The sequence below is a fragment of the Ochotona curzoniae genome, unplaced genomic scaffold (genome assembly GCF_017591425.1).
Source record: "Ochotona curzoniae isolate NIBS_2020 unplaced genomic scaffold, NIBS_Ocur_1.0 scaffold_2683, whole genome shotgun sequence".
NCBI lineage: Eukaryota > Metazoa > Chordata > Mammalia > Lagomorpha > Ochotonidae > Ochotona > Ochotona curzoniae.
The window spans coordinates 4,726,036-4,750,401 of record NW_024467100.1 but is presented as its reverse complement, the minus strand read 5'-3'; the positions used below and the strand labels follow the sequence as shown (position 1 = coordinate 4,750,401).

General features: G+C 40.3%; 1 protein-coding gene across 2 annotated transcripts; it reads left to right on the top strand.

Annotated features, from left to right (window-relative positions):
- The first annotated feature begins 87 nt into the window (after positions 1–87).
- Positions 88–19,998, top strand: UHMK1 (U2AF homology motif kinase 1). Of its 2 annotated transcripts, XM_041003432.1 has the most exons (8): positions 88–514; positions 1,573–1,865; positions 2,491–2,682; positions 4,038–4,132; positions 10,029–10,105; positions 10,265–10,363; positions 12,910–12,998; positions 17,442–19,998. In XM_041003432.1, exons 1-8 carry the CDS (start codon positions 247–249, stop codon positions 17,586–17,588), a joined length of 1,260 nt encoding a protein of 419 aa, XP_040859366.1. In that variant the 5' UTR covers positions 88–246; the 3' UTR covers positions 17,589–19,998. The 2 variants fall into 2 exon arrangements, with proteins under 2 accessions (XP_040859366.1, XP_040859367.1); XM_041003433.1 differs by lacking the exon at positions 12,910–12,998 and having other exon boundaries at positions 17,442–17,589.
- Positions 19,999–24,366: the final 4,368 nt, after the last annotated feature.

Below are 24,366 nucleotides of genomic sequence, written 5' to 3'. Positions count from 1 at the left end.
CCCCCCTGGGCCCGCCTCCTGTAGCGGATGGGCGTGGCTTCCCTCTCTACTTCCGGCTTTGGGGAACCCGGGGCAGTAGGGTTTCCGGTGTCATGGCGGCTTGAGCTCACGGGAGTCGGAGAGGTGGCTGCGGGCTCCTCCCTGCGGAGCCGCGGGTCGGGCGGGCGGGGATGTGACGGCGGGTCCTGCCAGCGTGCTTGGGGCGCTGCCACAGGTCCCGCGTCAGTGCCCTTCGCCCGCAGCGCGATGGCGGGGTCCGGCTGTGCTTGGGGCGCTGAGCCGCCCCGGTTTCTGGAGGCCTTCGGGCGGCTGTGGCAGGTCCAGAGCCGCCTGGGCAGCGGTTCGTCGGCCTCGGTGTATCGGGTGCGCTGCTGCGGTACCCCGGGCTCACCGCCCGGCGCCCTCAAGCAGTTCTTGCCGCCAGGAACCACCGGGGCTGCGGCCTCGGCCGCCGAGTATGGGTTCCGCAAAGAGAGAGCGGCGCTGGAGCAGTTGCAGGGTCACCGGAACATCGGTAATTGCAGCCGCCCCCTCCTGCTCTGCCCCGGTCCCGGCAGGCATGCTGTCCTCGTCCCTCGCTCCAGGCCCCCTTCCCATCCCTTGTTTGTTCACTGCGGCGCGGTGCTCTTTCTTAGTAGATGCTCAGTAAGTCTTGCCTCAGTTCGCGTGGGAGAATATCGTCCTTACTAAGGTTAGAAAAATCGCTTCTCCTAGTGAAAGAAAGCTTGGCTTGTGTGCAGATGTTTAAATCTGAACACCGGTAGAAAAATGCGAAATGTTGCCAGGGTTTGTCGTAGCGTGAGTGCTGGTAATTCAGCAAGATGACCTGGTGTGGTTCAGCGTGTGTAGTAGCATTTAGAAGCAATGATTCCGCACATCCATAGGCGTCCTTATGGTCGTGTCAAAGTTAGGGACAGTGCGTATCCCTTTCCTAAGTGCTCGAGAACGACAGCCACCATCCACAATACTCCCGATGACTGCCCCGTTGTCAGTGCGGAGAACTTACAGTTCGTTACAGCTGTAGTCACTAAACAAGCGCCTTCCTTCTTGGCAAGTAGAATCCGGATTGAATTTGAAGAATGACCATTTTGGAGAAATAATTGCTTAACCCTTGTGCTACCTTTTTCTTTTTTTGCTTAGAATGGTGTGTCATAACCTTGGTATCGATTCCGAGCAGGGACTGTTTTTGCAGGCTAAGGAACTTGTTGAATAATCTCTTTAAGCATTGCATCAAGAAGTGGCCATCATTTTGTTTTCTGCACGTTGGTGATTTTTTTTTTTAATAATTTTTACTTTTTTACTTGCCACGCTTGTGCATGTTTATCCACCACTGAGTACCCAGCGAAACAAAATTTGGATCATTGTGCCATATTTAATGTCTTTGCTAATCAGCTGTGTTAGGATGTCTTATCTTATTAAAACGAGTCAGTTGCCCAAAGATCGTATTCATGGGAGGTGCAAATGACGGTGGAAACTTGCTTGCTCATCGCAGTTACTAGCCCCAGTTTGTGGTGCAGGGTTACCGACTCTGTAGGGACTTTTTAAAGTACGATAATTCATTTCTATTTCTAGTGACTTTATATGGAGTCTTTACAATCCACTTCTCCCCAAACGTACCATCACGCTGCCTGCTGCTGGAGCTCCTGGATGTCAGTGTTTCGGAACTGCTTTTGTACTCCAGTCACCAGGGCTGCTCCATGTGGATGATACAGCATTGCGCCAGGGATGTTCTGGAAGCCCTTGCTTTCCTTCATCATGAGGGTTATGTCCACGCAGACCTCAAACCCCGCAACATACTGTGGAGTGCGGAGAATGAATGCTTCAAACTCATTGACTTTGGACTTAGCTTCAAAGAAGGCAATCAGGTAAGAAAACCCTTCACTGTTTAGAAATTGGAGGGTCTAAGCCAATTGGACAAATAGCAAGAGTAGTTTAGTAGGGACTGCAGAGGCATTTTTGCCCAGAGTAGTGAAACGCGTGAGGATGGAGCAAATCAAAAGAACTTCAGTGTCCTCATGTGGAAAAAGGACATATTGTCTGGGTCAGGGAGGAGGAGCCACTGGGGCACAAGAGAGTTCTGGAATTATTAAAAGGAGCTAACCTACATAGAATGCTTTTTTTATCCATTGGGCATTTAGCTAATTGCTGAGTAACTGTTTTTGGTGTCTTTGGTATTGGGGCTCTATTACATGGAGGAATGCATGTGACAGTTCTGGCAAATTCTCCCTTCTGCCTGGTTTGTCAGCTCTTTGCAGAGTGGCTGCTAGGTGAGAGGCTGTCTGTGAGTGCCTGTCAGGGAAGTGAGCAGCTTGCCCATGAGAACTGCCCAGAGCATGAACCAAAGAGTTCATGGTAGCTAACCACCCCCCACCACCACCACCACCATTTCTGGCATTCTAGCAGTGGTCCACTGCATTTTTAGTGAAGTAAATGCTTGTGAAGAGAGGAAGCAGACTCGTACTGGTTGTGACCCTCACTTGTCTTTTCTAGGACGTGAAGTACATACAGACAGACGGGTATCGTGCTCCAGAAGCCGAACTACAGAATTGTTTGGCCCAGGCTGGCCTGCAGAGCGATACAGAGTGTACCTCAGCTGTTGATCTGTGGAGCCTAGGAATCATTTTACTGGAAATGTTCTCAGGAATGAAACTGAAACACACAGTCAGATCTCAGGAATGGAAGGTAAACTGGCCCAGTGTTGGCCTTGGGTTTGTTTTTTTTTTTTGAAGATTAATTTATTTTGAAGATTAATTTATTTTTATTGCAAAGTCAGATATATACAGAGAGGAGGAGAGACAGAGAGAAATATCTTCTGTCCAATGATTCACTTCCCCAAGTGTCCACAACGGCCAGTGCTGCGCCAATCCAAAGCCAGGAACCCAAATCCTCTTTTCCAGGTCTCCCACGTGGATGTAGGGTCCCAAGGCCTTGGGCTGTCTTCGACTGCTTTCTCAGGCCACAAGCAGGGAGCTAGTTGGGAAGTGGGGCTTCCAGGATTAGAACCAGCGCCCATATGAGATCCCGGCCATTCAAGGCGAGGACTTTAGCTGTTAGGCCATGGCGCTGGGCCCGACCTTGGGGTTTTACTGCCAATTCAAGGCACCTGGTTTGTGCTGATTCTGATGGAGGATTCCAGGTTCTCCGTCTCCTCCTGAGGTCTCTCTCTATAACTGTGTCACCTGTACAGTGAAAGGAAAGCATTTTAATGGACACTTTCACTGAACCCTTCCAGTAACTCTGAGAGGATAGAATGGCTGTTGATTATTTTTGTTTTGTAAATGCAGAGCTGGGAGCAGTGGTAAGAAGCTTGTTCCGGAATTGCGTCCTGAATTCTGTTCCTCCTCCTCAGAGTTTAGCATTCTTTCCATAGTTTCAGTTCATTTGTACTCCATGTGTGAATGAATTCCACAGTGACCACTCTGAGGACACAGGATCAAAGTCGCGGATCTCTGATATCTGAACGTACTGTTTGTAGGTTTATAGGAAGGGAATTAACCATAGTAAAGGGGTCTTAATGTTGTGGTGGTGTCAGTATCTTGTAGGCCTTGTGCAGTGCTTTGCAGTTAGTTTTGGTTTTGATATGAAGTATTAGTTATTTAAAGAGTTGTCCTGTTAAGCGACGTTTTTGAGTGAGCGTAGTACTGGGGAAGATTACTGCAGTGTGTGAGGATGTTGGATTTAAAGAATGTGACACATGCAGAGCTTTAGAATTCCCCCGTTGCCTCGTTGATGGTGGATTTTCACTTGAAAACTAATTGAAGACCTTGCTTCACGTATTACATACTCAGTTTCTTGTTTTGATTTAAGCTACATTTTTTATGTGATGGCTTTGGTTTGAATGGATTCCTCCAGTAGCTGTTGGGAGTGCCAGGCACCGTGTGAGAAGAATGTGGAAAGAAAATGGCCTTCCTGTCTAGATTTGTGTTAGGGTATATAGTCTCCTCTGGCAGGATTATAAACCCTCGGGACAGCCTGCTGCATGCCTGTGACACCTGTGCACTGATTACAGTGATCGAAGAGTTTTCTCTCTCTTTCAGGCAAACAGTTCTGCTATTATTGATCACATATTTGCCAGCAAAGCAGTGGTGAATGCCGCAATTCCAGCTTATCACCTAAGAGACCTTATCAAAAGGTGCGTGTCATGTACGGTCAGCTCGGTCTGTGTACGTCTCCCGTGTGACAGGATGCTGTCTCTGTATTTCTGGCCTGTTCGATTATGTAGAGATTTTGCTCCTCTAGAAATACAAAATTTCATTTAGCTACTGTATCTTCTTTAAGGAAAATAATAAGTGGTTTTTCAAAATTTATTTTCAGAGAAATTTTTTGTTTGTTTATATGGTAACTGTGTAAATACCCGCTTCTTAAGCCCTTTGTGATCCGTGTGTGTTGAGTGTGAATGCAAGGCCATATTTAAACTTATAGCTCTGCAGTGCTATAGCCTTGTTTCTTAAAGGAATATTAATTATAGGCTAAATTTTCTTTTGGATTACAAAAAAAACTATTTGAATACGGTAGTTTTTAAAATTGTGCTGTTGGGGCCTGTGTCTCTGATGTAGTGGATTAAGTGTCCCCTGTCTCTCCTGCACCCTATGAGGCACTTTGCATGTCTCAGCTGCTCTACTTCCAGTTCAGCTCCCTGCTGATGCTCCTGGGAAGGCAGCAGAGGAGGACCCACACGCTTGGGCCCCTGCACCCAGAGAAGTGCCTGGCTCTTCACTCCAGTTTGGCACAGTTCCTGCCATTTTGGCTATTTGGGAAGTAAACCAATGGATGACAGATCTCTCCTTATTTTCATGTCTATCTTTGTAACCCTACCTTTCAAGTAAGTTTTCAAGAAAACACATCTTTCTAGAAAAGTAAAATTACATTACAAATAATTACCACTGGAAATTCCCAGGGAGCAGTCATAAGCTTTGATACCTGAATAGATCCAAGTATACTAATATTTTTTAAAGTAAAAATAATATATAGTCAGATTGTCGATTTTTTTTTCAGACTTCTAGCGTGTTGAAGTAGAAGGGAATAAAAATTACTATTATGCTGCAAAAGGGTAGAGTCCTCGGTTGAGTCAACAGTATGTTTCTTTTTTTTTTTAATTGGCTCCAAAGTTTTAAAATCAGGTTTCTTTTAATGTCTGATTTTTTTTTTCAAAGATTTATTTATTTTATTGGAAAGGCAGTTACAGAAACAAAAGGACAGAGAGAAAGATCTTTTCTTCCTTTAGTTCATGCTCCAAATAGCCACAACAGCTGGAGCTGATCTGATCCGAAGCCAGGAGCCTCTATGGTTCACCCACACAGGTGGAGGGTCCCAAGCTTTGGGCCATCCTGTTCTGCTTTCCCAGGCCACAAGCAGGGAGCTGGATGGGAAGTAGAGTAGCTGGGACACAAACTGGTGCCCATATGGGATCCTGGCGTTTGCAAGGGCGGGGATTGGCCAGTTGAGCCATCTCTCCAGACCCTTAATTTCTGTTTTGAAATAGTTACAGATTCACAAGAAATTGCAAAAATGTTACAAAGAGGTCTTTGCCCTTCACCTAGTTTTCTCCCAGTGGACACTTATGCATTATTGTAGTACAGTATAAAAACCAGTGAGTTAATGATGGTACAGTGTGTAGCCTCTATTTAAATCTGAACAGTTCTACATATAGATGTAGTTATTTGTGTGTGTGTGTTTCATATTAGTCTTAAATAGATGTTAGTATCTGAATGACTTTGGAAATCAAATCACATTTCACATCGAGGAAGAGGCAGTGTAAAATTACATTAATGGATTCTAGACTGTAAATAAGATCCTCTCAGTTCTAGTATTTGCTTTTTTAAAAATTATTGATTTTACTTGAAAAGTCAGTTACAAAGAGAGAGGGAGACAGAGAGACCCTTTATCCACTGGTTCATTGCCCAAATAGCTGAATGGCCAGAGATGGGCTAGTCTGAAGCTGGGAGCAGAAACTTCTTCCAGGTCTCCCACATAGGTTTAGGGATCCAAAGACTTGAGCCATCCTCTGCTGCTTTCCCAGGCAGGGAGCTGGATCAGGAAATGGAGCAGCCAGGACATGAATTGGTTCCCATATTGGATGCTGGTGTGACAGGCAGGGGATTAGCCTTTTGAGCCAATGTTCCAATCTAGACTTTTTTAAAGAATGACTTCCTTGCCTCTGATCCCCAACTATACAGATATGATTAAGCTGGAAAAGTAGAGAGCATAATGATGAAGAAAATAAAAGTGGGGTTAGCACTTCAGTGTGCTCTCAGTGTTTTCATGCACATAATTTAGTTTATGCATGCTTAAGTGTTTGAACCATTTTTTAAGTTGTAAAATTAAACATACATACATACTAAAAATGCAGGTGAAACAAATGTGTAACTCAGAAACACTGTAACTGCCTTGTGTCATCCTTAGGGTGAGAAGCTACAAGTTTGATAGCCTTCTCAGAAATCCCAGATGTGTCTTACCCAATCCGAAGCCCCTTCTTTCTTCTTAAAAATAAACATTGCTTCTACCATAATGACTTGCTTTCTATTACAATTGTATTACTTAAGTCTGCATTGTTAAACACTGTGCTGTAGTTCTGCTTTCCTGAAAAAGACATCCATAAATCTCTTTGCTAAAGTGTCCGCTTCCATCTCTTTCACCTGTTTTTCCCTTGTGACAACCTGGTTGTTGACTCTGGTGCTCCATAGTCTCTGTTTGGCTGATTGTATCATCATGGTGGTGCTTACCTTTTTTTTTTTTTTTTTTTGTCCCTTGTGGGTGTGAGGGGGAAGAGAAAGGCAGACATCTTCCATTGACTGTTCATTTCCCAGTGTCTGTCACAGCTGAGGCAGGGCCAGGAACTCCCCTGTACATGACAGGGATCCAGGTACCTGTGCTGGAATTGGGAGTGAAGCCAGGATTTAAACCAGGCCTTGTAGTGTGGAGTGTAAGTTTCTCAAGTGGTGTCTTACCTGCTGTGTTGCAACTGACTACCCAGTTTAACATGTTGCTGTTTAAATTCTCTAAGTTGTAGTTCTGTCTAGAGGATTCTTTTGGGTGAGGGCAAGACGATAGGTGATTAATCTTTGTGGAGGAAGGATGAGGTTAGTCTTTTGAAAGGAGGCCCATGTAGGGGTATCTTTTTTTATGAGTTAGTAACAGCTAATACAATTATCAGGGTGGATATTTGTAAAGATCTGTAAAGATTTGTTTCATTTATACGGAAGGCAGAATGTCAGGGAAGGAGAAAGAAAAAGATCTTCCATCTGCTAGTTCACTTCCCAAATGCTGCGGTGCTAGAAGGCCAGAATTCCATCCAGGTCTTCCCTGTGGTTGTCAGGAGCCCAGCAGGTTGGGCCTTCCTTCACTGCTTTCCCAGGTGCATTAACAGGGAGCTGGACTAGAAATGGAGCAGCTGAGACTCGAACTAGTGTTCTGGCACTCGGATACAGGATGCCCGCATGGCAAACAATGGCTTAATTTGCCATTCACTAGGGGTGGGCTTTGGACACAACAGGTTAGAATCCTCTTGTAATACTCCCATGTTGGAGTACCGGGGTTTGAGTCCTGTCTCAGCGGCACACACTGGGAGGCAGCAGGCGATGGTTCAGACACTTGCTCCCTGACTCTTAGCTTCAGCCTGACTCAGCCCGGGCTCTTGCCAATGTTTGGGAAGTAAGCAGTCTCAGTGTAGCAGTACTCTAAGGTTACTTAAAATTGCATTATTTCTCTGTGTGCTCTTACCATTTTTCCATTTTAAAAGTAGTTGGAGTTGCATGAATCAGATTATGTAGCCATTATGTATTGTCTGTTTTAGCACTCATTTAATCTTCCACATTTAACTGTAGCAGCCCAGGTTGTGGTACAGAGGTTAAACTGCTGCTGTGGCACCAGCATTCCATATCATAGTTCAGATGCAAATCCCAAATGCTCCACCTCTAATACAGCTTCTTGGTAATATACTTGAAAGGCAGCAGAAGAGGCCCCAGTGCATTAGGTCCCTGCCAGCCACTTGGGGAGATCAAGATGGAGTTTCTAGCTCCTGGCTCAGACTTGGCCAATGTGGTCATTTGGCATGAACCAGTAGATAGAAATCTTTCTCCAAAAGCATTCACTGAGAAGTTGTTTTTCTTTGTTTGCAGAAGTTTATTATGATTTTTATTTTTGTTTATTTTTGCATGAAACAGGATTTTGTATAAGATCTGTTCATTTTTATTGGAAAGTCAGATTTATAGAGATAAGGAGACACAGAAAGATCCTCCATCCTCTGGTTCACTCCCCCAGCGGCAACAATGGCTGGAGCCATGCCAGTCTGAGACCAGGAGCCAGGATCCTCCTCCAGGTCTCTAGGTTACTCAGGGTCCCAAGGCTTTGGGCTGTCCTCGACTGCTTTCCCAGGCCACAAGCGGGGAGCTGGATGGGAAGCAGGGCTGCCGGCATTAGAACCAGCGGCCATATGGGATCCTGGTGCATGCAAGGTGAGGATCCCAGCCACTAGGCCAACGTACCGGGCCCATGAAACAGATTTTTTTAAATGTATTTATTTAGTAAGTCTCATGCCTCTGCCAAGACTTATTCATACCATGTGGTTACCTGAGCGTCCTGTGTAGGTGTAGACATGGTGCATGTTTTTTAGATGAATCATTAACTTATTTTTTTTTTTTGAAAGGCAGAGAGGATCTCCCATCTACTGATTCCATCCTCAAATGTTTGCAGCAGCTGAGGCTGGGTCAGGCGACAGCCGGTGTTGGGAATTCAGTCCTGTGCTCCCACTTGTGTGCCAGGGGCCAAGTACTCCATCTGGCAACTTTGGCTCTTTTTGGTGCCAAATTGAACTTATCTTTTCTTTACATCTTTCTAAAACTTTTTGACTCACTCACCTGTGGGGCTTCCTTTCCTGTTCTTGTGTTTTGTCTTATTAAGGAAGGTTCTTTCTTCTGAGAGCTGTGTTCCCCTCCCCGTCTGCTTTCACATGTTTACCTGTCCTGTTGAGCTTGGACTTGTTTTTAAAGATTTGTTTATTTTTATTGAAAAGACAGATCTACAGAGAGAAGGAGAGACAGAAAGATCTTCCATCTGCTGGTTCACTCCCAAGTGGCCACAGCAGCAGGAGCTGAGCTGATCCAAAGCCAAGAGCAGGGGTTTCTTCCCGGTCTCCCACGTGGATGTAGGGCCTCAAGGACCACTGCAGCCAGTTCACAAGTAGGGAGCTGGATGGGATATGGAGCAGCCAGGACACAAACAAGTGTCCATATAGGATCCCGGTGCTTGCAGGGGGGGATTGGTCAGTTGAGCCATTGTGCCAGGCCCTCAATTTGGATTTTATCTCCAGGGCTTCCTCTGTGGGATTCGTGCTAGAAGAGAGGTGACTGATCAGTTTCAAGAGGTGTTGCTGTCTAGATTACTTCAGATTATACAGACCCACAGTGTATTCATCTGGTGTTAGAATCTGTAACTTCCCTCATAAATCTGCCTGTTTTTCTGAAATTGGTTTCTCCTGTTTCCTAGTGAGTGCTTTTGATATTTTTGGGGTTATGTTTTCTGGTTCATTAAATCAGCTGTTGCTTTTCTCTGCGCTTTTACAAAAAGATACATATCAGGCACAAACCTTAGTGCCATTCACGATTTGCCTGTATTTTTTTCTTTAAGATGCCCATAGGTTTTCGGCTTTGCTACCTAGCTGCTTTATTATTTGACAACATTCAGCAGTCATCTGTCCACTAGCTTTTTGTTTTGTGTGGAGAGTTCTAAATCTGCATCCAGAGTTTCTCACCCAGCTTTCCAGAGGATAGATCACTTTCACACGTCATTTTATTAACTGAAAGCATTATATTAAATTAATATTTGCTACTGGGACACAGATATAAATCATGACTTACTGAGTTATTTACTCTTAAGTTATTTTTTCTACAGGTAAATGATCTAATAATCTAATACATCATGCTAATATAATGAATGCTATGGTGACCATTTAGACATTAGCATTTTTTTTGCTAGTTATGTTCTCAAAAGATTGAAGAGTATTTGTAAAAGTTCCTGGTTTTGTATTTTAGCATGCTTCATGATGACCCAAGCAGAAGAATTCCTGCTGAAATGGCATTGTGCAGTCCATTCTTTAGCATTCCTTTTGGTAAGTTGTATTTTTTTGTCTTCCCTGCTCCCCCCCCCTTGGTCATTTGACAACCAAATAAGACATCAGAACTCACTTGTTAGTTATCTTTAAACCCTTGTCTGCTGTTGGTGAGTTTGTATGGGATTCCCATTTAACCCTGCCCTGATTTTCTGGCAGCCCCTCACATCGAAGATCTGGTGATGCTGCCTACTCCAGTGCTAAGGCTGCTCAACGTGCTGGATGACGATTATCTGGAGAACGAAGAGGAGTATGAAGGTCTGTACTTCCTGAACTCAATGCTGATGTGCCAGAAGAGTCACCTGTCAGTAAGGTTCTCAGTATAAAAGAACTTTACACAAGGCATAGAACAGTCACTAGTGTGTGATAAATGCATAATTAAACACTAATTTTTATTGGATATAATAGAGTGGTAATAGTCAATCTTGCACATTAGTAGAATCATTCTGAAAGCAGAGTGGTAGTGAATGGACTAATATAGGACCAGACTTGGCTTTGAGAACCAGTTAAAACACATCCATCATCCCAGTACTAATGCAAGAGACTGCTGGAGCAGTGTTTGTGTAACTGTTAGGAGTGTAGACTGAGGTTACATTCTTTCTCTGTCCCTAACCAGCTGCTTTGCTGTTATTTCATCTGTAAAATGCAGAGAATAATTAGGACATGTTTCATAAGGTTGTGAAAATTAAGTAAGTTATTTTACAAAGATTTTTTTTTTACTAATTTAAAAAAATTTGATTAGGAATAAAGACTTTTTAGAACAATGCCTGGCAAGTGACAATCAGCAGATTTTAAGTATTGTTAGTAGCTAGCAGGTTTGTACATTCAGGACTAATATTTTGTGTTACAGTTGTAATGTTCTGTATACAATTGCTGTAGTCACAGCACCCAACACATAGTAGGCGTTTGATAAATATTGATTGAAGAAAGAAAAAATGGAAGAATAATGCACCACAAATCACTGTACCTAGTGTAACGACGTGCATAACTATGAGAAGAAGGGGTGAGAGTTGAATATTTAAATCTCTCTGCAGCACTTTGGTATTTCTATTTAAACATATCAGTTACTTAATAATGTTCTTGTAAAAGTTAAGACCTTTTACAGCTATTTTACCCTGTTTTATTTAAGACCTATTTTACCTATTTTATTTAAGCTATTTTACCCTATTTTATTTAAGACCTATTTTACCCTGTTTTATTTAAGCTATTTTACCCTGTTTTATTTAAGACCTTTTACAGTTTACAGATTTTACCCTGTTACCCCTTGTACCAGTGAATCATTTCATGTCCCTGAGCTTTAGGGTAAATATCTACTGCCTGGTACCAGGGTGTCTTCTTGGGTCTCTTACCATTATGAGGAATTCAGTCCTCTTGATTTTTAGGCTGTTTAACTTACCTGAAAAGAGTAGTCTTGTCCTCAGCATTTTCTTAATCAGATCTCAAAGGTTCAGAGGATCTAAATGATCCCTAGGAATCAAGTGAACATGCTGTGAGGTCCATGGTCTTTATCAGCTCATTCTCTATGCTGTTGCTAAGCTTTAGCTCTACAACACTTTCAGCTTTGCTGGTTAACAATGATTGTGTCTTCCTTTTTTTTTATAACATTGCTATGTTATACTTTTTTCTGCTTCAGATTTACTGAGTAGATTTTCTCTAAATAGTACTCCTTGTGCTTAAGAAATTTATATAAACTTAAGTGCAACAGATAATGTACAACATCTTTGTTGTGGTTAGCAGGAAAACCATGAAATAATATTTAGTTGTTTTAAGTAAGCTTGCTTAGCTTGAATTAGTATATGTGATTGAATGGCTGTCTTAAGGTCTTAATGGGGCAAACGAGGATATTAGCTTCAAATGTTAATTCAAATGTTACACATCAAAATATCAAATTAAATAAAGATTAAATTTTTTTTTAAAGAGGAAAATGAAATAGTGAAGGGAAGAAAAAAAAGGGATATTGTTTTATAAATGTAATAAAATATCAGGGCATTTTAAAAAATATATATTCCTGGAGCATGCAAAACCTTTTCAAAAGTAACACAAAGCTTAGAAGCAATAAAAAAAAATTCATAATTTCCAGCATGGTTAAAGGGAGTACAAACACATTCCATACTTAGTTTTCAGTCTTACAAAAATACAAATTAAAATCCAATTACAATATTATGGCAGTGATGAAAACATTTGTTAATCCTCTTGTGAGTAAAGGAATGCAAAAAAACTTTTAAGACATCATAAAAGGCAAAGCAGTCATTCTATTAGAATTGGAAAAGGCAGTTGTGTTTACTTGTATAAACTTAAAGTTTTTATAGAAGCATACGCAAGAAACCGATCATGTTGATTGCCATTAAGAAGGATGATGTGACAGTTGGGGAGGTAAAATTTTGAATCATTGGAATATGTCAGCTGTTTAAAAATATTAAGTGTGAAATATGGAAAGTATGAAATGATTAAACTTAATTTTAGAGATACAGAAAATGAAAATAGAAAATAATCTCATTGTTAAAGATATATATGAAGACATTTAAGAAGTACATGAAAAAGTGGAATTAGAAAGTTTATTGTATAAAAGAGTTTGAAAGTCAATATGAGGGATCTTCAGAGTTCGTAGAAGACATGTTATGAAAAACAAAGTACAGATTTCAGAATTTTTTTGCATGTATGACCTTATTTATTTTTTTATTTTCCTATTAATTTTTTTTTTTTGCTTAAGCTCATATGCCTGATTTCTTTGATAACTGAAAAATTTTAAAAGTAATGCTTTTTTATTAAATCAGTGTGATTGATGTTGTGCTTTTAATAAACAGATATTGTGGAAGATGTAAAAGAGGAATGTCAGAAATATGGACCAGTGGTGTCTCTGCTTGTTCCAAAAGAGAATCCTGGCAGAGGGCAAGTAAGTGGAGGTTTCCATGATGCAGAATTACCAAAGCTGTTAGACACACTGTGCTAAATGTCTTGCTTACACAGAAATATATGCACAAAAGCACTAGAAGTTGTACCTCAAAGATGATTTTCGTTTTATTTTCATTTTCTGTGCTTTTAGTTTTGCAAAAATTCTCAGATGCACATGCATGTTTATCATTTAAATTTTATTTTTGTTTTATAGTGTTCTAATTTTGAGCCACTCTGAAAATCATGCTAATTTCGGTCAAGTTCGGCTAGAGAAATAGTTCAGTCAAATTTTGTTCTGATTTAGTGCAGATAAAAAAGCCAGTTAGATGAGGTTTTGACTGTAATAGAAATCGTTAGTGATAAGAAGGAAAGTGTGTTGGATTGCCAGACCTGGAGTCTCAGTTCTCACTTGAGTGTGACTAGTGTTTTGATGATTTCTCAGCTTTTTTTTTTAAGATTTTTTTTTATAGAAGATTTACTTATTTATTAATTATTGCAAAGTCAGATATACAGAGAGGAGGAGGGAGAGAAAGATCTTCCGTCCGATGATTCACTCCCCAAGTAAGCACAACGGCAGGTGCTGTGCCAATCTGAAGCCAGGAGCCAGGAACCTCCTTCCGGTCTCCCAAACAGGTGCTGAGTCCCAAGGCTTTGGGCCGTCCTCGACTACTTTCCCAGGCCACAAGCAGGGAGCTGGATGGGAAGTGGAGCTGCCGGGATTAGAACTGGCGCCCATATGGGATCCTGGGGAGTTCAAGGGGAGGACTTTAGCCACTAGGCCACCCTGCCAGGTATTACTTAAGTCTTTAGAGTTATTTCTTGAAACAGTTAAGAGAGAAGGAGAGGTGGAGATTTTCCATCTGCTGGTTCATTCCCTAGACAACCATAATAGCCAAAACTGAGATGGTCCAAAACTGGGATCCAGGAGCTTTTTTCTGGGTCTCCTATGTAAGAGCAGGGGCCCAAGGGCCTGGGTCATCCTCTGCTGCTTTTCTAGGCCATTAGCAGGGAGCTAGATTAGAAGTGGAACAGCTGGGACTCAAACCTGCGCTAATAAGGGATGACAGTGCTGCGGAGATGGAGGATTAGTGTGCTGTGCCACCACATCAGCCCTGTACATTATTATTTCATCTTAATAGAGCTATGGAAATTATTGGCAACTGAAAAAATATGAAAGAAATTTTATTCTGGTCTTACTGTAAAGTTATTGCTAGTGTTGTACTAAATCATTTATTTCATCTGACATTAGAAGCATTGTAAATGGTTTTTTGGCTGCTAATAAGTTTACATTTATTAAATATAAATTAGCAAATCATTATTATAAGTATATTAAGTGTCTTATTTTATAGGCAATAGTTACATAGCAGAAATCAGAGTGGAAAATTATATCTGGTGGTAAGTGCTGTAGCAAGAAACAAATTGAGGAAGAGGCGTAAGGCGTGCTGTGGTGGGGTGTATTGTGCTTTCAAGTAGGGTGGTAAGAAAAAACATTTTAAAAAATAATTAGGGTAGGGCCCTGCAGCGTGGCCTAGAGGCTAAAGTCCTCGCCTTGAACTCCCCAGGATCCCATATGGGCGCCGGTTCTAATCCCGGCAGCTCCACTTCCCATCCAGCTCCCTGCTTGTAGCCTGGGAAAGCAGTCCAGGACAGCCCAAAGCTTTGGGACTCCTGGCTTTGGATCGGCATAGCATTGGCCATTGCGCTCACTTGGGGAGTGAATCATCAGATGGAAGATCTTCCTCTCTGTCTCTCCTCCTCTCTGGATATCTGACTTTCCAATAAATAATAAATAAATCTTTTTAAAAATAATAATAATTAGGATAGTAGGGAAGGACACACTTAAGAGGTTACTTTGGAGTCAAGGTTTATAGGAATTAAGAAGAAAATTCTAGACAAAAGGAGCACCAAATTTCAAGGCCCTGAGTATGCCTTGTGTTACTGTGTATTGTGGTTAGTGTGGCTGTAGCAGAGTGAGAAAAGGGAAGAAGAATAGGTGGTAAGCTCAAAGAGGAGGTTAAGGGGTGGCTAGGAAGATCAGATAGAGTGAGAGCTTTGTAGGCATGGCGGCAACAATGACTTTGAACTTCAACAAAAGGATATTAGGAGGTTCTCAATCAAGGGCTGTCAGGGTGAGATAATATTAATGTTAACAATCAATTTTATTTGGAACACGGAACGCTGTTGGGAAACTTACTGACATTTAAAGGTGGTGTTGTAAGCTAATCCTCCACGCAGGGTCCAGCATCACATTTGACTTGAGCCTCAGCTGCTCCACTTCTAACCCAGCTCCCTGCTAATGACCTGGGAAAACTGGAGGATGACCCCAAGCCTTGGGTCCCTGAGCCCACATGAAAAAACCAGAAGAAACTTCCAGATCCCAGCTCCAGACTGGCTCAGCTCTGGCATTGTGTCCATTTGGAGAGTGAACCAGCAGATAGAAGATCTGTCCTTCCCCTCACTCTAAATCTGCTTTTCAAATTTAAAAAAAGTCTAAGAAAATTATGCACAGATTTAAACATTTGTGGAATCCATATAAACTCAACCTTTTCTTTAAAAAAATTATTTTTGTATTCTTATTTAACAGATTTTAACAGATTCAATATAGTTCTTAGATATAATTCTAAGAATATAATATTATCTTCTTCCTTCCCATTCCTTTTTTAAAATTTTCAGCATAATATTTTTTTAATTTACAATGTAAAGGCTTAATGATTCACCAGATGAGAAACTTAACAAGTTAAAAAAAAAAAAAAAAAGACCGTATCTTAGTGTGAATGTAGACAATGACCATTACTTGTTTTCGCAAAGTTTTTGATACATCCTTTCAGAAAATCCCATTGCAGGTCAGAATATCCTGGCAGGCTTAACAGAAATATTTATGTAAGAGTGCCCATGTCATAGGTAGGGCAGGGAGCTTTATTTATCAGTGAAGGATTCCATGAAAAATTCTTTACTGTATTATCAAATGCCTCTTGTTTTTGAGCCCTGGAAGTTTTTAATACCCTATAGAAACCTTTTGGGCCCTGGCGTAATAACTCAATGGGTAAATCCTTGCCTTGCAACCGCCGGAAAACCGTGTGGGCGCTCGTTTGTATCTTGGCTGCTCTGCTTCTCATCCAGCTCCCTGTTTGTGGCCTGGGAATGTAGTAGAGGATGGCCCAAAGCCTTGGGACCCTGTTCCCCACATAGGAGGAGTCAGGAAGAAGCTCGTTGGCTGCTGGCTTCAGATTGGCTCAGCTCTAGCCATTGTGGCTACTTTAGGGATGAAAAAATCTTTCTTGAGGGGATGGAAAATCTTTCTCTCTGTGTCTCGTTTCTGTAAATCTACCTTTCCAACAGAGTAGGTAAATCTTTAAAAAACAAAAACCACAGCTCTTTGTTTTGTCCAGTGAGAGAAGGGTACTCTGAATAGGGAAATTGAAAAGGAATATCCTGCCTGAATTTAGGGAGATCAGTTTTAGGAATACGACGAAAGATCTGAAAATTTATTTCCTTAAAATGTTCTGTTCTTGTATTCCACTGGAAAGCCTCTGCCTAGCCTAGGATGCTCAGACCCCCGTTAGATGTCAGGAATAAGGCACACAGCTGTGAAGGCAGAGGCAGTTCATCACTCATTGCCCAGCTTTGAGCCTAACCGAGGACAAGTCCTTTCAAATCATCTCATGTTTCTGTAACTTCAGATTTAGATTAACAAAAACAACTCAATATCCTTTCTCTGGCTCTGTTAGGAATTCAGATGCAGACATGATAGTACTACTTTTAAACTTCTTACTGCAGTTACGATTTCTATTTTCTATAAATCCTGTGTAGACCAGTTGCTTTTGGTCAGTATTTTTGTCTTTTAAAGGTGCAATTTATTTTTGAGACATTTTTGAGATGCAGTTGCTTTCTAAACTCTTCAGGGAAGCATCTTAGAAGTGGTTGTCACTTCTGTTTAAACTTGGCAAGAGGTTGCATGGTTTCTGTTCTACTTGCCTGTAAAGGTTTTTCAATTTTATGTTTGAGACACAGAGGAAAGAGAAATCTTCATGTGTTGGTTCCTTCACCAAGTGCTGTGACAGCTAGATCTGAGCAGTCTGAAGTGAGTGACAGGGCCACAGTATCATCTGCCACCTCACAGAGTACATTGGCTGGGAGCTCAAAACACCAGTGGAGATGGTCCTCCAATGCCAGCACGCTCATGCAGAGATGGGTGTCCCAAGTGACAGATTAAGCACCATGTCTTGATGGGTTTCAGATTTGGATTGAGTTTTCAGGAAGTATTCTAAATCGTGCTGCCCTGGAATATGTTGGTCCATCAATATTGACAGTACATTTAAAGGGGTCAGATTTGAAAACGTCTGCATTTGGACAAGATCCCCACATGCTCACACACACAGGCTTGTACATTACTGAACAGTCTTGGTGGAAATGGAATTACCTCCTTTGCTCTGTCCTCTTTCAGGTCTTTGTTGAGTATGCCAATGCTGGTGACTCCAAAGCCGCTCAGAAATTGCTGACCGGAAGGATGTTTGATGGGAAGTTTGTCGTGGCTACATTCTACCCACTGAGTGCCTACAAGAGGGGATATCTGTATCAGACGTTGCTTTAATCCGTAACCTAAGGACTACTTCCTGTTTCTGGAACTCTTCCATTTCCTGGGTTATACTACTCCACAGCTGAATGCAATAGTACCCCTTTACCATTTTAAGGAGGTACTTTGTACATTTATTTAATCCTTTGAATATGCAGCCATTGTCCCAGCAGTGACTGCATTGCAACATTTGGCACTGAGTAGGATAAGACCTCTCAGCTATACATTGAGGGGTTAGAGCATCCATGTGGGCAACCCTTTGTTTTCCTGTGCAGTAGGGCAAGTGCTGCTCCTCAATATGTAACCTGAAATTTTAATTATTTCTTGTGATCATGAAACAAGGATGAATAATACGTCATAGTGAATATTAACAAATTTGTTAGGGCTGGTACCATCACTTAGAGATTATTTAATGTTGTCAGGTGGTTCTTACAGTTCATGTCTGTAGCTGGCACTGGATGCTCTCAGTGATGTTAAGTAATTGTCAAGCAACAGTAACCTACTGTGTTCTTAATACCCAGTTGTGAATTTTTTTTAAAGGAGTACTGTAGTACTGAATATTCCTTTAAAGAAACTGCAGTGAGCCTATCTACCTTTTTTTTTAATGAAGCCTTTTAAAATAGAAAGCTGATGCTTGATCTTGCACAATTTTTATGTCTCGTGTGTAAGTTTGAATGAGTGTGCAGGTGTGGAAGTTGGAGAAAACGTGAGTCAGTATACTTTACAGTGTGAGTCTTAAGTTAGTGCAGTCCATATTCATCTCCTTCCTACCTGTTTTTTGTCTGTAACATTTAGGGTGTTATGTTTTTTTTTGAGAATTGGTCTGTCTGCTAGAACATGTAAATGACGCAACAGTTCATTCCTGAGAGGCTGAGAACAAGCTGGAGTCTAGACTGGGGTTGCATCGAAACTCTCAGAAGTGATTGGACCAGAAAATCGATGCTGCATGTGGATCAGCCCGTGCCCCAGTCCGCTTTCAGACTCTGTATTGGCACATACTCCTCATCTGGAATCTTCTGTTACAATTGTGCGATTTCGCAAAACGCACTTCAGCTTACCATAATGGGTAATTACAGCGGATCAAAAGGAAAGAAAAAAGAGATACACAGTAAAGGGAAAAGGAAAAGAGGGGGGAAATAGGGATTCTTTTTTTTTTCTTCCCGTCTCTGGCTGTCATCCAGCGTTAACCACTCACTTTTCCTGCCAGTTCTCTGCCTCTATCCTAAGCTGAAGAGAAACGAGGGGAACCATATCCACCGTGGTATGGCTTTAACTGTAAGGAGGTTAACGCAGGTACTTTTAGAATAAAGGGGAAGTAAAAAGGAAGAAAAAGTCAAAGAAATCTTAGAAGGATTCATAGCGATCTAAGGTGTCACGAGCTCATGGACATAGAGTGATCACATTTAAGAATTCTAGGCACGTATTCTCTTAGTCTCTGGCAGATTTTGTTTAAAAATGTTACCATTAGGAAACCTTGATAAAGCACTGATTATACAGAAAAAGTACAAGGTATATTCAGGTTATGAATTTTTTCCTGTTTCATTGTCTGAATGGTATTTCTATTTATTTTTTTCCTAAGGAAAAAGTCCTATATATCTTTCCCTGCTGAAAGCCTCCTCATAGAATCTTTCCTTGTGTGTCACACAAGTCACCAAGAACCCAGCTAGAATTTACCTCTTAGAGAATGAATGAATGGTCTACGGCCACACCACCCTGAATGTGCCGATCTCATCTGATCTCAGAAGCTAAGCAGGGTTGGGCCTGGTTAGTACTTGGATGGGAGAATGAATTATTTATCCTTTCCATGAAGTCTCTGTTTATCCTTTTTGATATTACTTACAGATAGCCAATTATTTAGAAGTCTCCCTTAATATTTACTGTAAAGCCTGATTCAGAATAAGAAAGTTGATTGATGAATTACCAAAGGATCTCGTAGCATGGTCCTCAATTTGTGCCCGTAGAAGGAAGAACTACTATTCTTTCTTTTGGAGCATTCTGAGTTTGATTAGTTGATTTGCTTTCAAGTCAAGATTCAAGTATGTAGAATCAGTTATGGAGACCTAAGCGTTCCTGAAACGTAAGTAACAGCTTCTGTGGTGATTAAAAACATCAGGTCCTTACAGACATATTGGTGAATACAGAGTACAAATTAATTTTTTAAGGGCAAATATTCTAAGTTAGCATGTTTACCTTCCTCTACCCCACCCCCAATTTCCTCTCCTCTCCTATCCCAAAATAGAAATCCTTGCAAATAAACTGCAGTTAGGCTTCTGAGCTTAGTCCTGCAGTGTGCTGCTAACATTAATGCTGAAATTAACAGCATTCTTTGATCATCTAATTGCTGATGTATTCATACATATATGTAATGTTTAACACTGTAGGATTTTAATATAAAAGATGCTAGCTAGATGTTAAGGCAACTGAGGAAGTAACTGATGAACCCATATTAAACCCTTAGTGTTTAATGTATAATCCTATGATTTAGATTTTCCTTTTATAGCTCTGAGTCCCTTTTACCAAAGATGACATTTGTAGATTTTATTTCCCTTCTCTGATATTTTCAGAAGTCTAATCTTCATGTCTTTCTTAAATTTGAACCAAATATTACCAAGAAATGCAATGAATCTTTGGGGATAAAATCTGTTCATGGAGATTTTGATGCCCTGAAGTTAGTGAAAATTTAGACATTTCCTAATTGAGAGAAAAGATGAAAAAGTGAGAATTCTTGTCACCTGACCCCTACTCTTTTGGGAAACCTTTATCTCAGGTAGTTTTTCTTTACTTAATCAATGTGCTTCCTTCTCTGTCACCTTCCCAGTTTTTTCTTCATTGTTCCATGGTTTGCTGCAGCACATCTTGCCCCAGAAAAATCATATGAAGTAATTATTCTTTAGAAAAATCTTTCCTTCTTTAAAAATATATTTGGAGAAGGTGGCTAGCTAGCCTCACCAAAACTGGAGAAAAGCAGCAAGTAGTCGGGCACCGCAGTGGGGAGAACTCGCTGTCAGTCAGTATCGGTCGCCTTTTAAAGGGATGGAAAACAATTTTTTCTCTTGGAGTAAGAGATCCGCACATAATACTACTGAATGTCTTCCTTATCGTATGACCATCAGTATAGCAACTCTCTTTAAAGAATTTAAAATTCTTTTTATGCTATACCTTGAGCCAAACTTTATGGCTGCTTTTAGAACAAAAACATAAATAGTTTCTTGTGTCTCTTTTTGCTTTCCTCCAGAGAAGTGTTGCCTTCATGTTGGTACTGTAGCTGCCAGAGAATGCTGAGCTATGTTGTTAAATCAACCTGCCAGAAACAGTGCTGCCGTGTACCTAGGGACAGTTGCAGGAACCACGAGTGTAAGGCTCGAATTCTGTGTCACTGTCCTGGACTTGGAACCTGTTAACAGCACCGGTTACTTTTCTGGGGATAAAGACTGAGCTGGAACATTCCAGATGCACTTTTATTGCTCGTTTGCGCTCGTTCATCAAAAGCAAGTGATTAACATTTTGGCATCATCTTCTTGGGCTTAATTTTCTAACTATTAAATTGGGCCTTAAATGATTTTTATCAGTTATACTTGGCCACAAGGCATTTTACTTTTCATAGTTTAGTGAAAAACAGCACCATGGTAATTGATAACAATTGGCATAGTCTGTAGGTGAGGAAGTGAGGGAGACACTCAGTAACCACCGGTTTTATCTGGACTCTTAACACAAAGGGACACCCCAGATGGCTTTTATTGAGATTACAGGTGGCATTGCCACTAGACTTCCAGTCTACTGGATATGTAGGTAGAGACTGAAGCAAGTGCCTTGTGTTTCCTGCAAGTGATCAAAGCTCATTTGGGTAAAAGCTGCCAGGTTGGTGGTAAAGTCACTGTACCTTTGGCTTTTTCTCGGTGTAACTTGGAAAAAGTCACATAGTAAAGTCCATAATTTCCTCTGTTATATTTTTAATGTGTGCAACTATTCCTATTTGATTTTTTTATTTGAATATTACGCATGATGGAAAAGCCAGAATTACCTGGCAGAAAAAAATCTAATTCTTCCTTAGATCTTGTTCGATTTTTTCATGTTGGATTCCTTCCTCAAATATGATTACTCTAGCTCTCTTAGTGTAGTACATTTAGTTCTCACCAAGTATGATCTCATTCAGACCAGTTCTTGGTCACAGAAGCTCAGAAGAATTCCCATTTGTTACAGTGCTCAACGAGCCATCTTTATTTTTAGCTGGTAGTCTTTCACGTCAGTGTTGCTTGTAACTGCTCCGGGATGATGAGATACTGTGTTCCCATTACGGGGAACATTCTTATCATCGGGAAATGGACATTTTAGCTATGGAATACTCCGAATCTTAAGAGATTTTGTTTTAAGTTCCTTCTCTACATGAGGCCATATCATACAAAATGTTAATTATGTTAGCCACCTTCCCTAAATGTTTTCCACTTTTTTAGATTGTGTAATATGACCAGTACATTCATCCAGTGGCATGCAGCTGGCAAGTACTATGGAGATTTAAGATGAGGGTAAACAATTTTAGCTATTTTTGCTATAATTTTATAAGAGATATGAGCTGTAAAAGAAGTTGTATAAACCAGAGCATTTAGGAAATTTTATATTTTATAGAGGATCATTAATGTGTCATTGATTCAGTAAGATGCATAGTTTACATACACTTGGTTCTGATAATGAAGTTTTCATTCATTTTCCTATGTGTCAGCACTTTTTCTTTGTTTTGCTTATATAGACTTGTGTTCAGCTTGCTTTATTTGTGCTTTACAGAAAGTTGTCATGTTCGTGGAAGTTGTGTTTGTGGCACCACTCATGGGAAACTTAGCAGGTACTGTTTGTCTTCAAACTAGGATGCTGCCACAATAGCCAGAGAAAACTGATGGCTGTTTTAAAGGCCATTTCATGTCAGAGAGTGAAAATATTTTAATTTACGAACACAGAGAAACATTCTCTCTTACATGTCTTATGTGACCATAAATCTTTGTTGTGCAGAAGAGAGCTTATTTTATTAGATTACAATGTATAATAAAAATAAGTCACATTCTGGGAGGAGGGTGAGGCCTATGATTTTTCTTTTCTTTTGTTTATTTTGGAGAAACTCATATGTAAAACTCAGAGCTGCTTACTACCTAAACATTGTAGTCTCCCTTTGCTTAAATCCCACATTGGAATTGCCTTTCTCTTCTGGATTGTCCCCCCTTCATGATAATCACCATATCAGGACAGTGAATGTATAAGAGCAAATATGCTGAGGTCCTGAAATCCCACAGGGTGAACTCAAAATCTGTAGTAACTGAGTTCTCTGGTTTGTCAGAAGACTGGCAAGTTTTGAGTATGGGAGAGAAAGCTAAGTGATACAAGTTAGAATGATGGAGAGAAGAAAATGGCTCCCTTTCTGTATTAATCTTCCATGGAGTTAATGGCCTGAAAATTATACTTACTTTTTAAAAGCCGGATTTGGTACAGATAGCATAGAGACATTGCCTTTTCTAAACATTCCTCATTATTGGTTTCCAAAAAAAAAAAAAAATTATTTGAGTTTCTGAAACCAGATGAAATGTCAATTTTCATTTTAGCCCAATTTTTTTAAAAATGAATTTCAGCTTTTGTGTATTTGATGTTCATCACCATTCATGAAATCAAGGATCAGAAAGGAAGTGGAGATTAACTGTCTCCATATTTCCCTTTGCACTTTGGTACTGTGGGTGGCATTGGTGTGCACTAGCTGCGAATTTACAGCACCTTATGAAATTAAGTAGTGGTTATTTATTATTATAATCTGTAAATTAGGTTACGTTTCTGTGGATTATTGATTTTACAGAGTCTAAAGCTATCACATCTTTTCCAATAGGGTTTACTCTCATTCTTAATAATTGTTTTTTGAAAAATCATGAATAACGTAACATTCCTTTATATCCTTTTGACAATTTTGAATCTGGGGTGGAAGAAATTTTTTCTTTTTCTCTCAAAAAGGGCTTCGTTATTGTTATCTTTTCATTGCACTTAGGAATCAGTAGATGATAAACTTATGGCCTCCTGTTTTAATACTGTAGTGATTGGTTGTGAATATTACAGTTGATTACTATTTCCCCTCAGTAACATGTAATTACCATGTTTTTGGCAAGAAGGTCTGATTAGAAAAAATGTGAAAGATCACTTAAAACCAAAGTCCGTTTTAAGGAGTATTCTCTCCTATTGGTTTACCTTCACCTCAGAACTGCGAGAATATGACAATGCGTAGTGAATCATTATTTATAACATTTCTACCAGTTGTTTCAATTGCGTACTGGTCTTGGCATTTCTTGGCATTATGGTTCTCTATTCTTTGTGATGTGTTACTGTTTGTGAGGTTTTTTGTTTTTATTTTTAATAAGTGGGACTATAAATGTAGATATGTGTCAGTATTGAGTTCTTTTCTCAAATCCCCAAATTTCTGGTTTCCATTCAGGTGTTTCACTGTCTTTTCTTGCTGAGTAGCAAAAGACTTATTTTCCACTTTTCCTATATACCAACAAAGTATGAACACTGTGTTTCAGTTGACTGTATTGTGTACTTTGCTGAAAACTTTTCCTGTAAACACAATTGCCTTGTTCAGTTTTGTTGTAAACTGACTTATAAGATGCACTGTTGATATGCTTTCTGATGTGTGTTTGATAAGAGTGATAAAATAAAGCTTAAAAATAAAATGATTGGTGTGTTTTTTTTCTTTTTCAATATTTATTTTTATTTGAAAGACAGACTTTACATGGAGAAGAGAGACAGTAAAAGAGCACTTCCATTCACTGGT

What these genes read in the sequence shown, in the direction of transcription:
- UHMK1 (XM_041003432.1), top strand. Translation starts at nt 247, where the DNA reads ATGGCGGGGTCCGGCTGTGCTTGGGGCGCTGAGCCGCCCCGGTTTCTG. An exon ending in CTAAGAGACCTTATCAAAAG is followed by an intron (nt 4,133 to 10,028) that starts GTGCGTGTCATG and finishes TTTGTATTTTAG; the next exon opens with CATGCTTCATGATGACCCAA. An exon ending in ATTCTTTAGCATTCCTTTTG is followed by an intron (nt 10,106 to 10,264) that starts GTAAGTTGTATT and finishes ATTTTCTGGCAG; the next exon opens with CCCCTCACATCGAAGATCTG.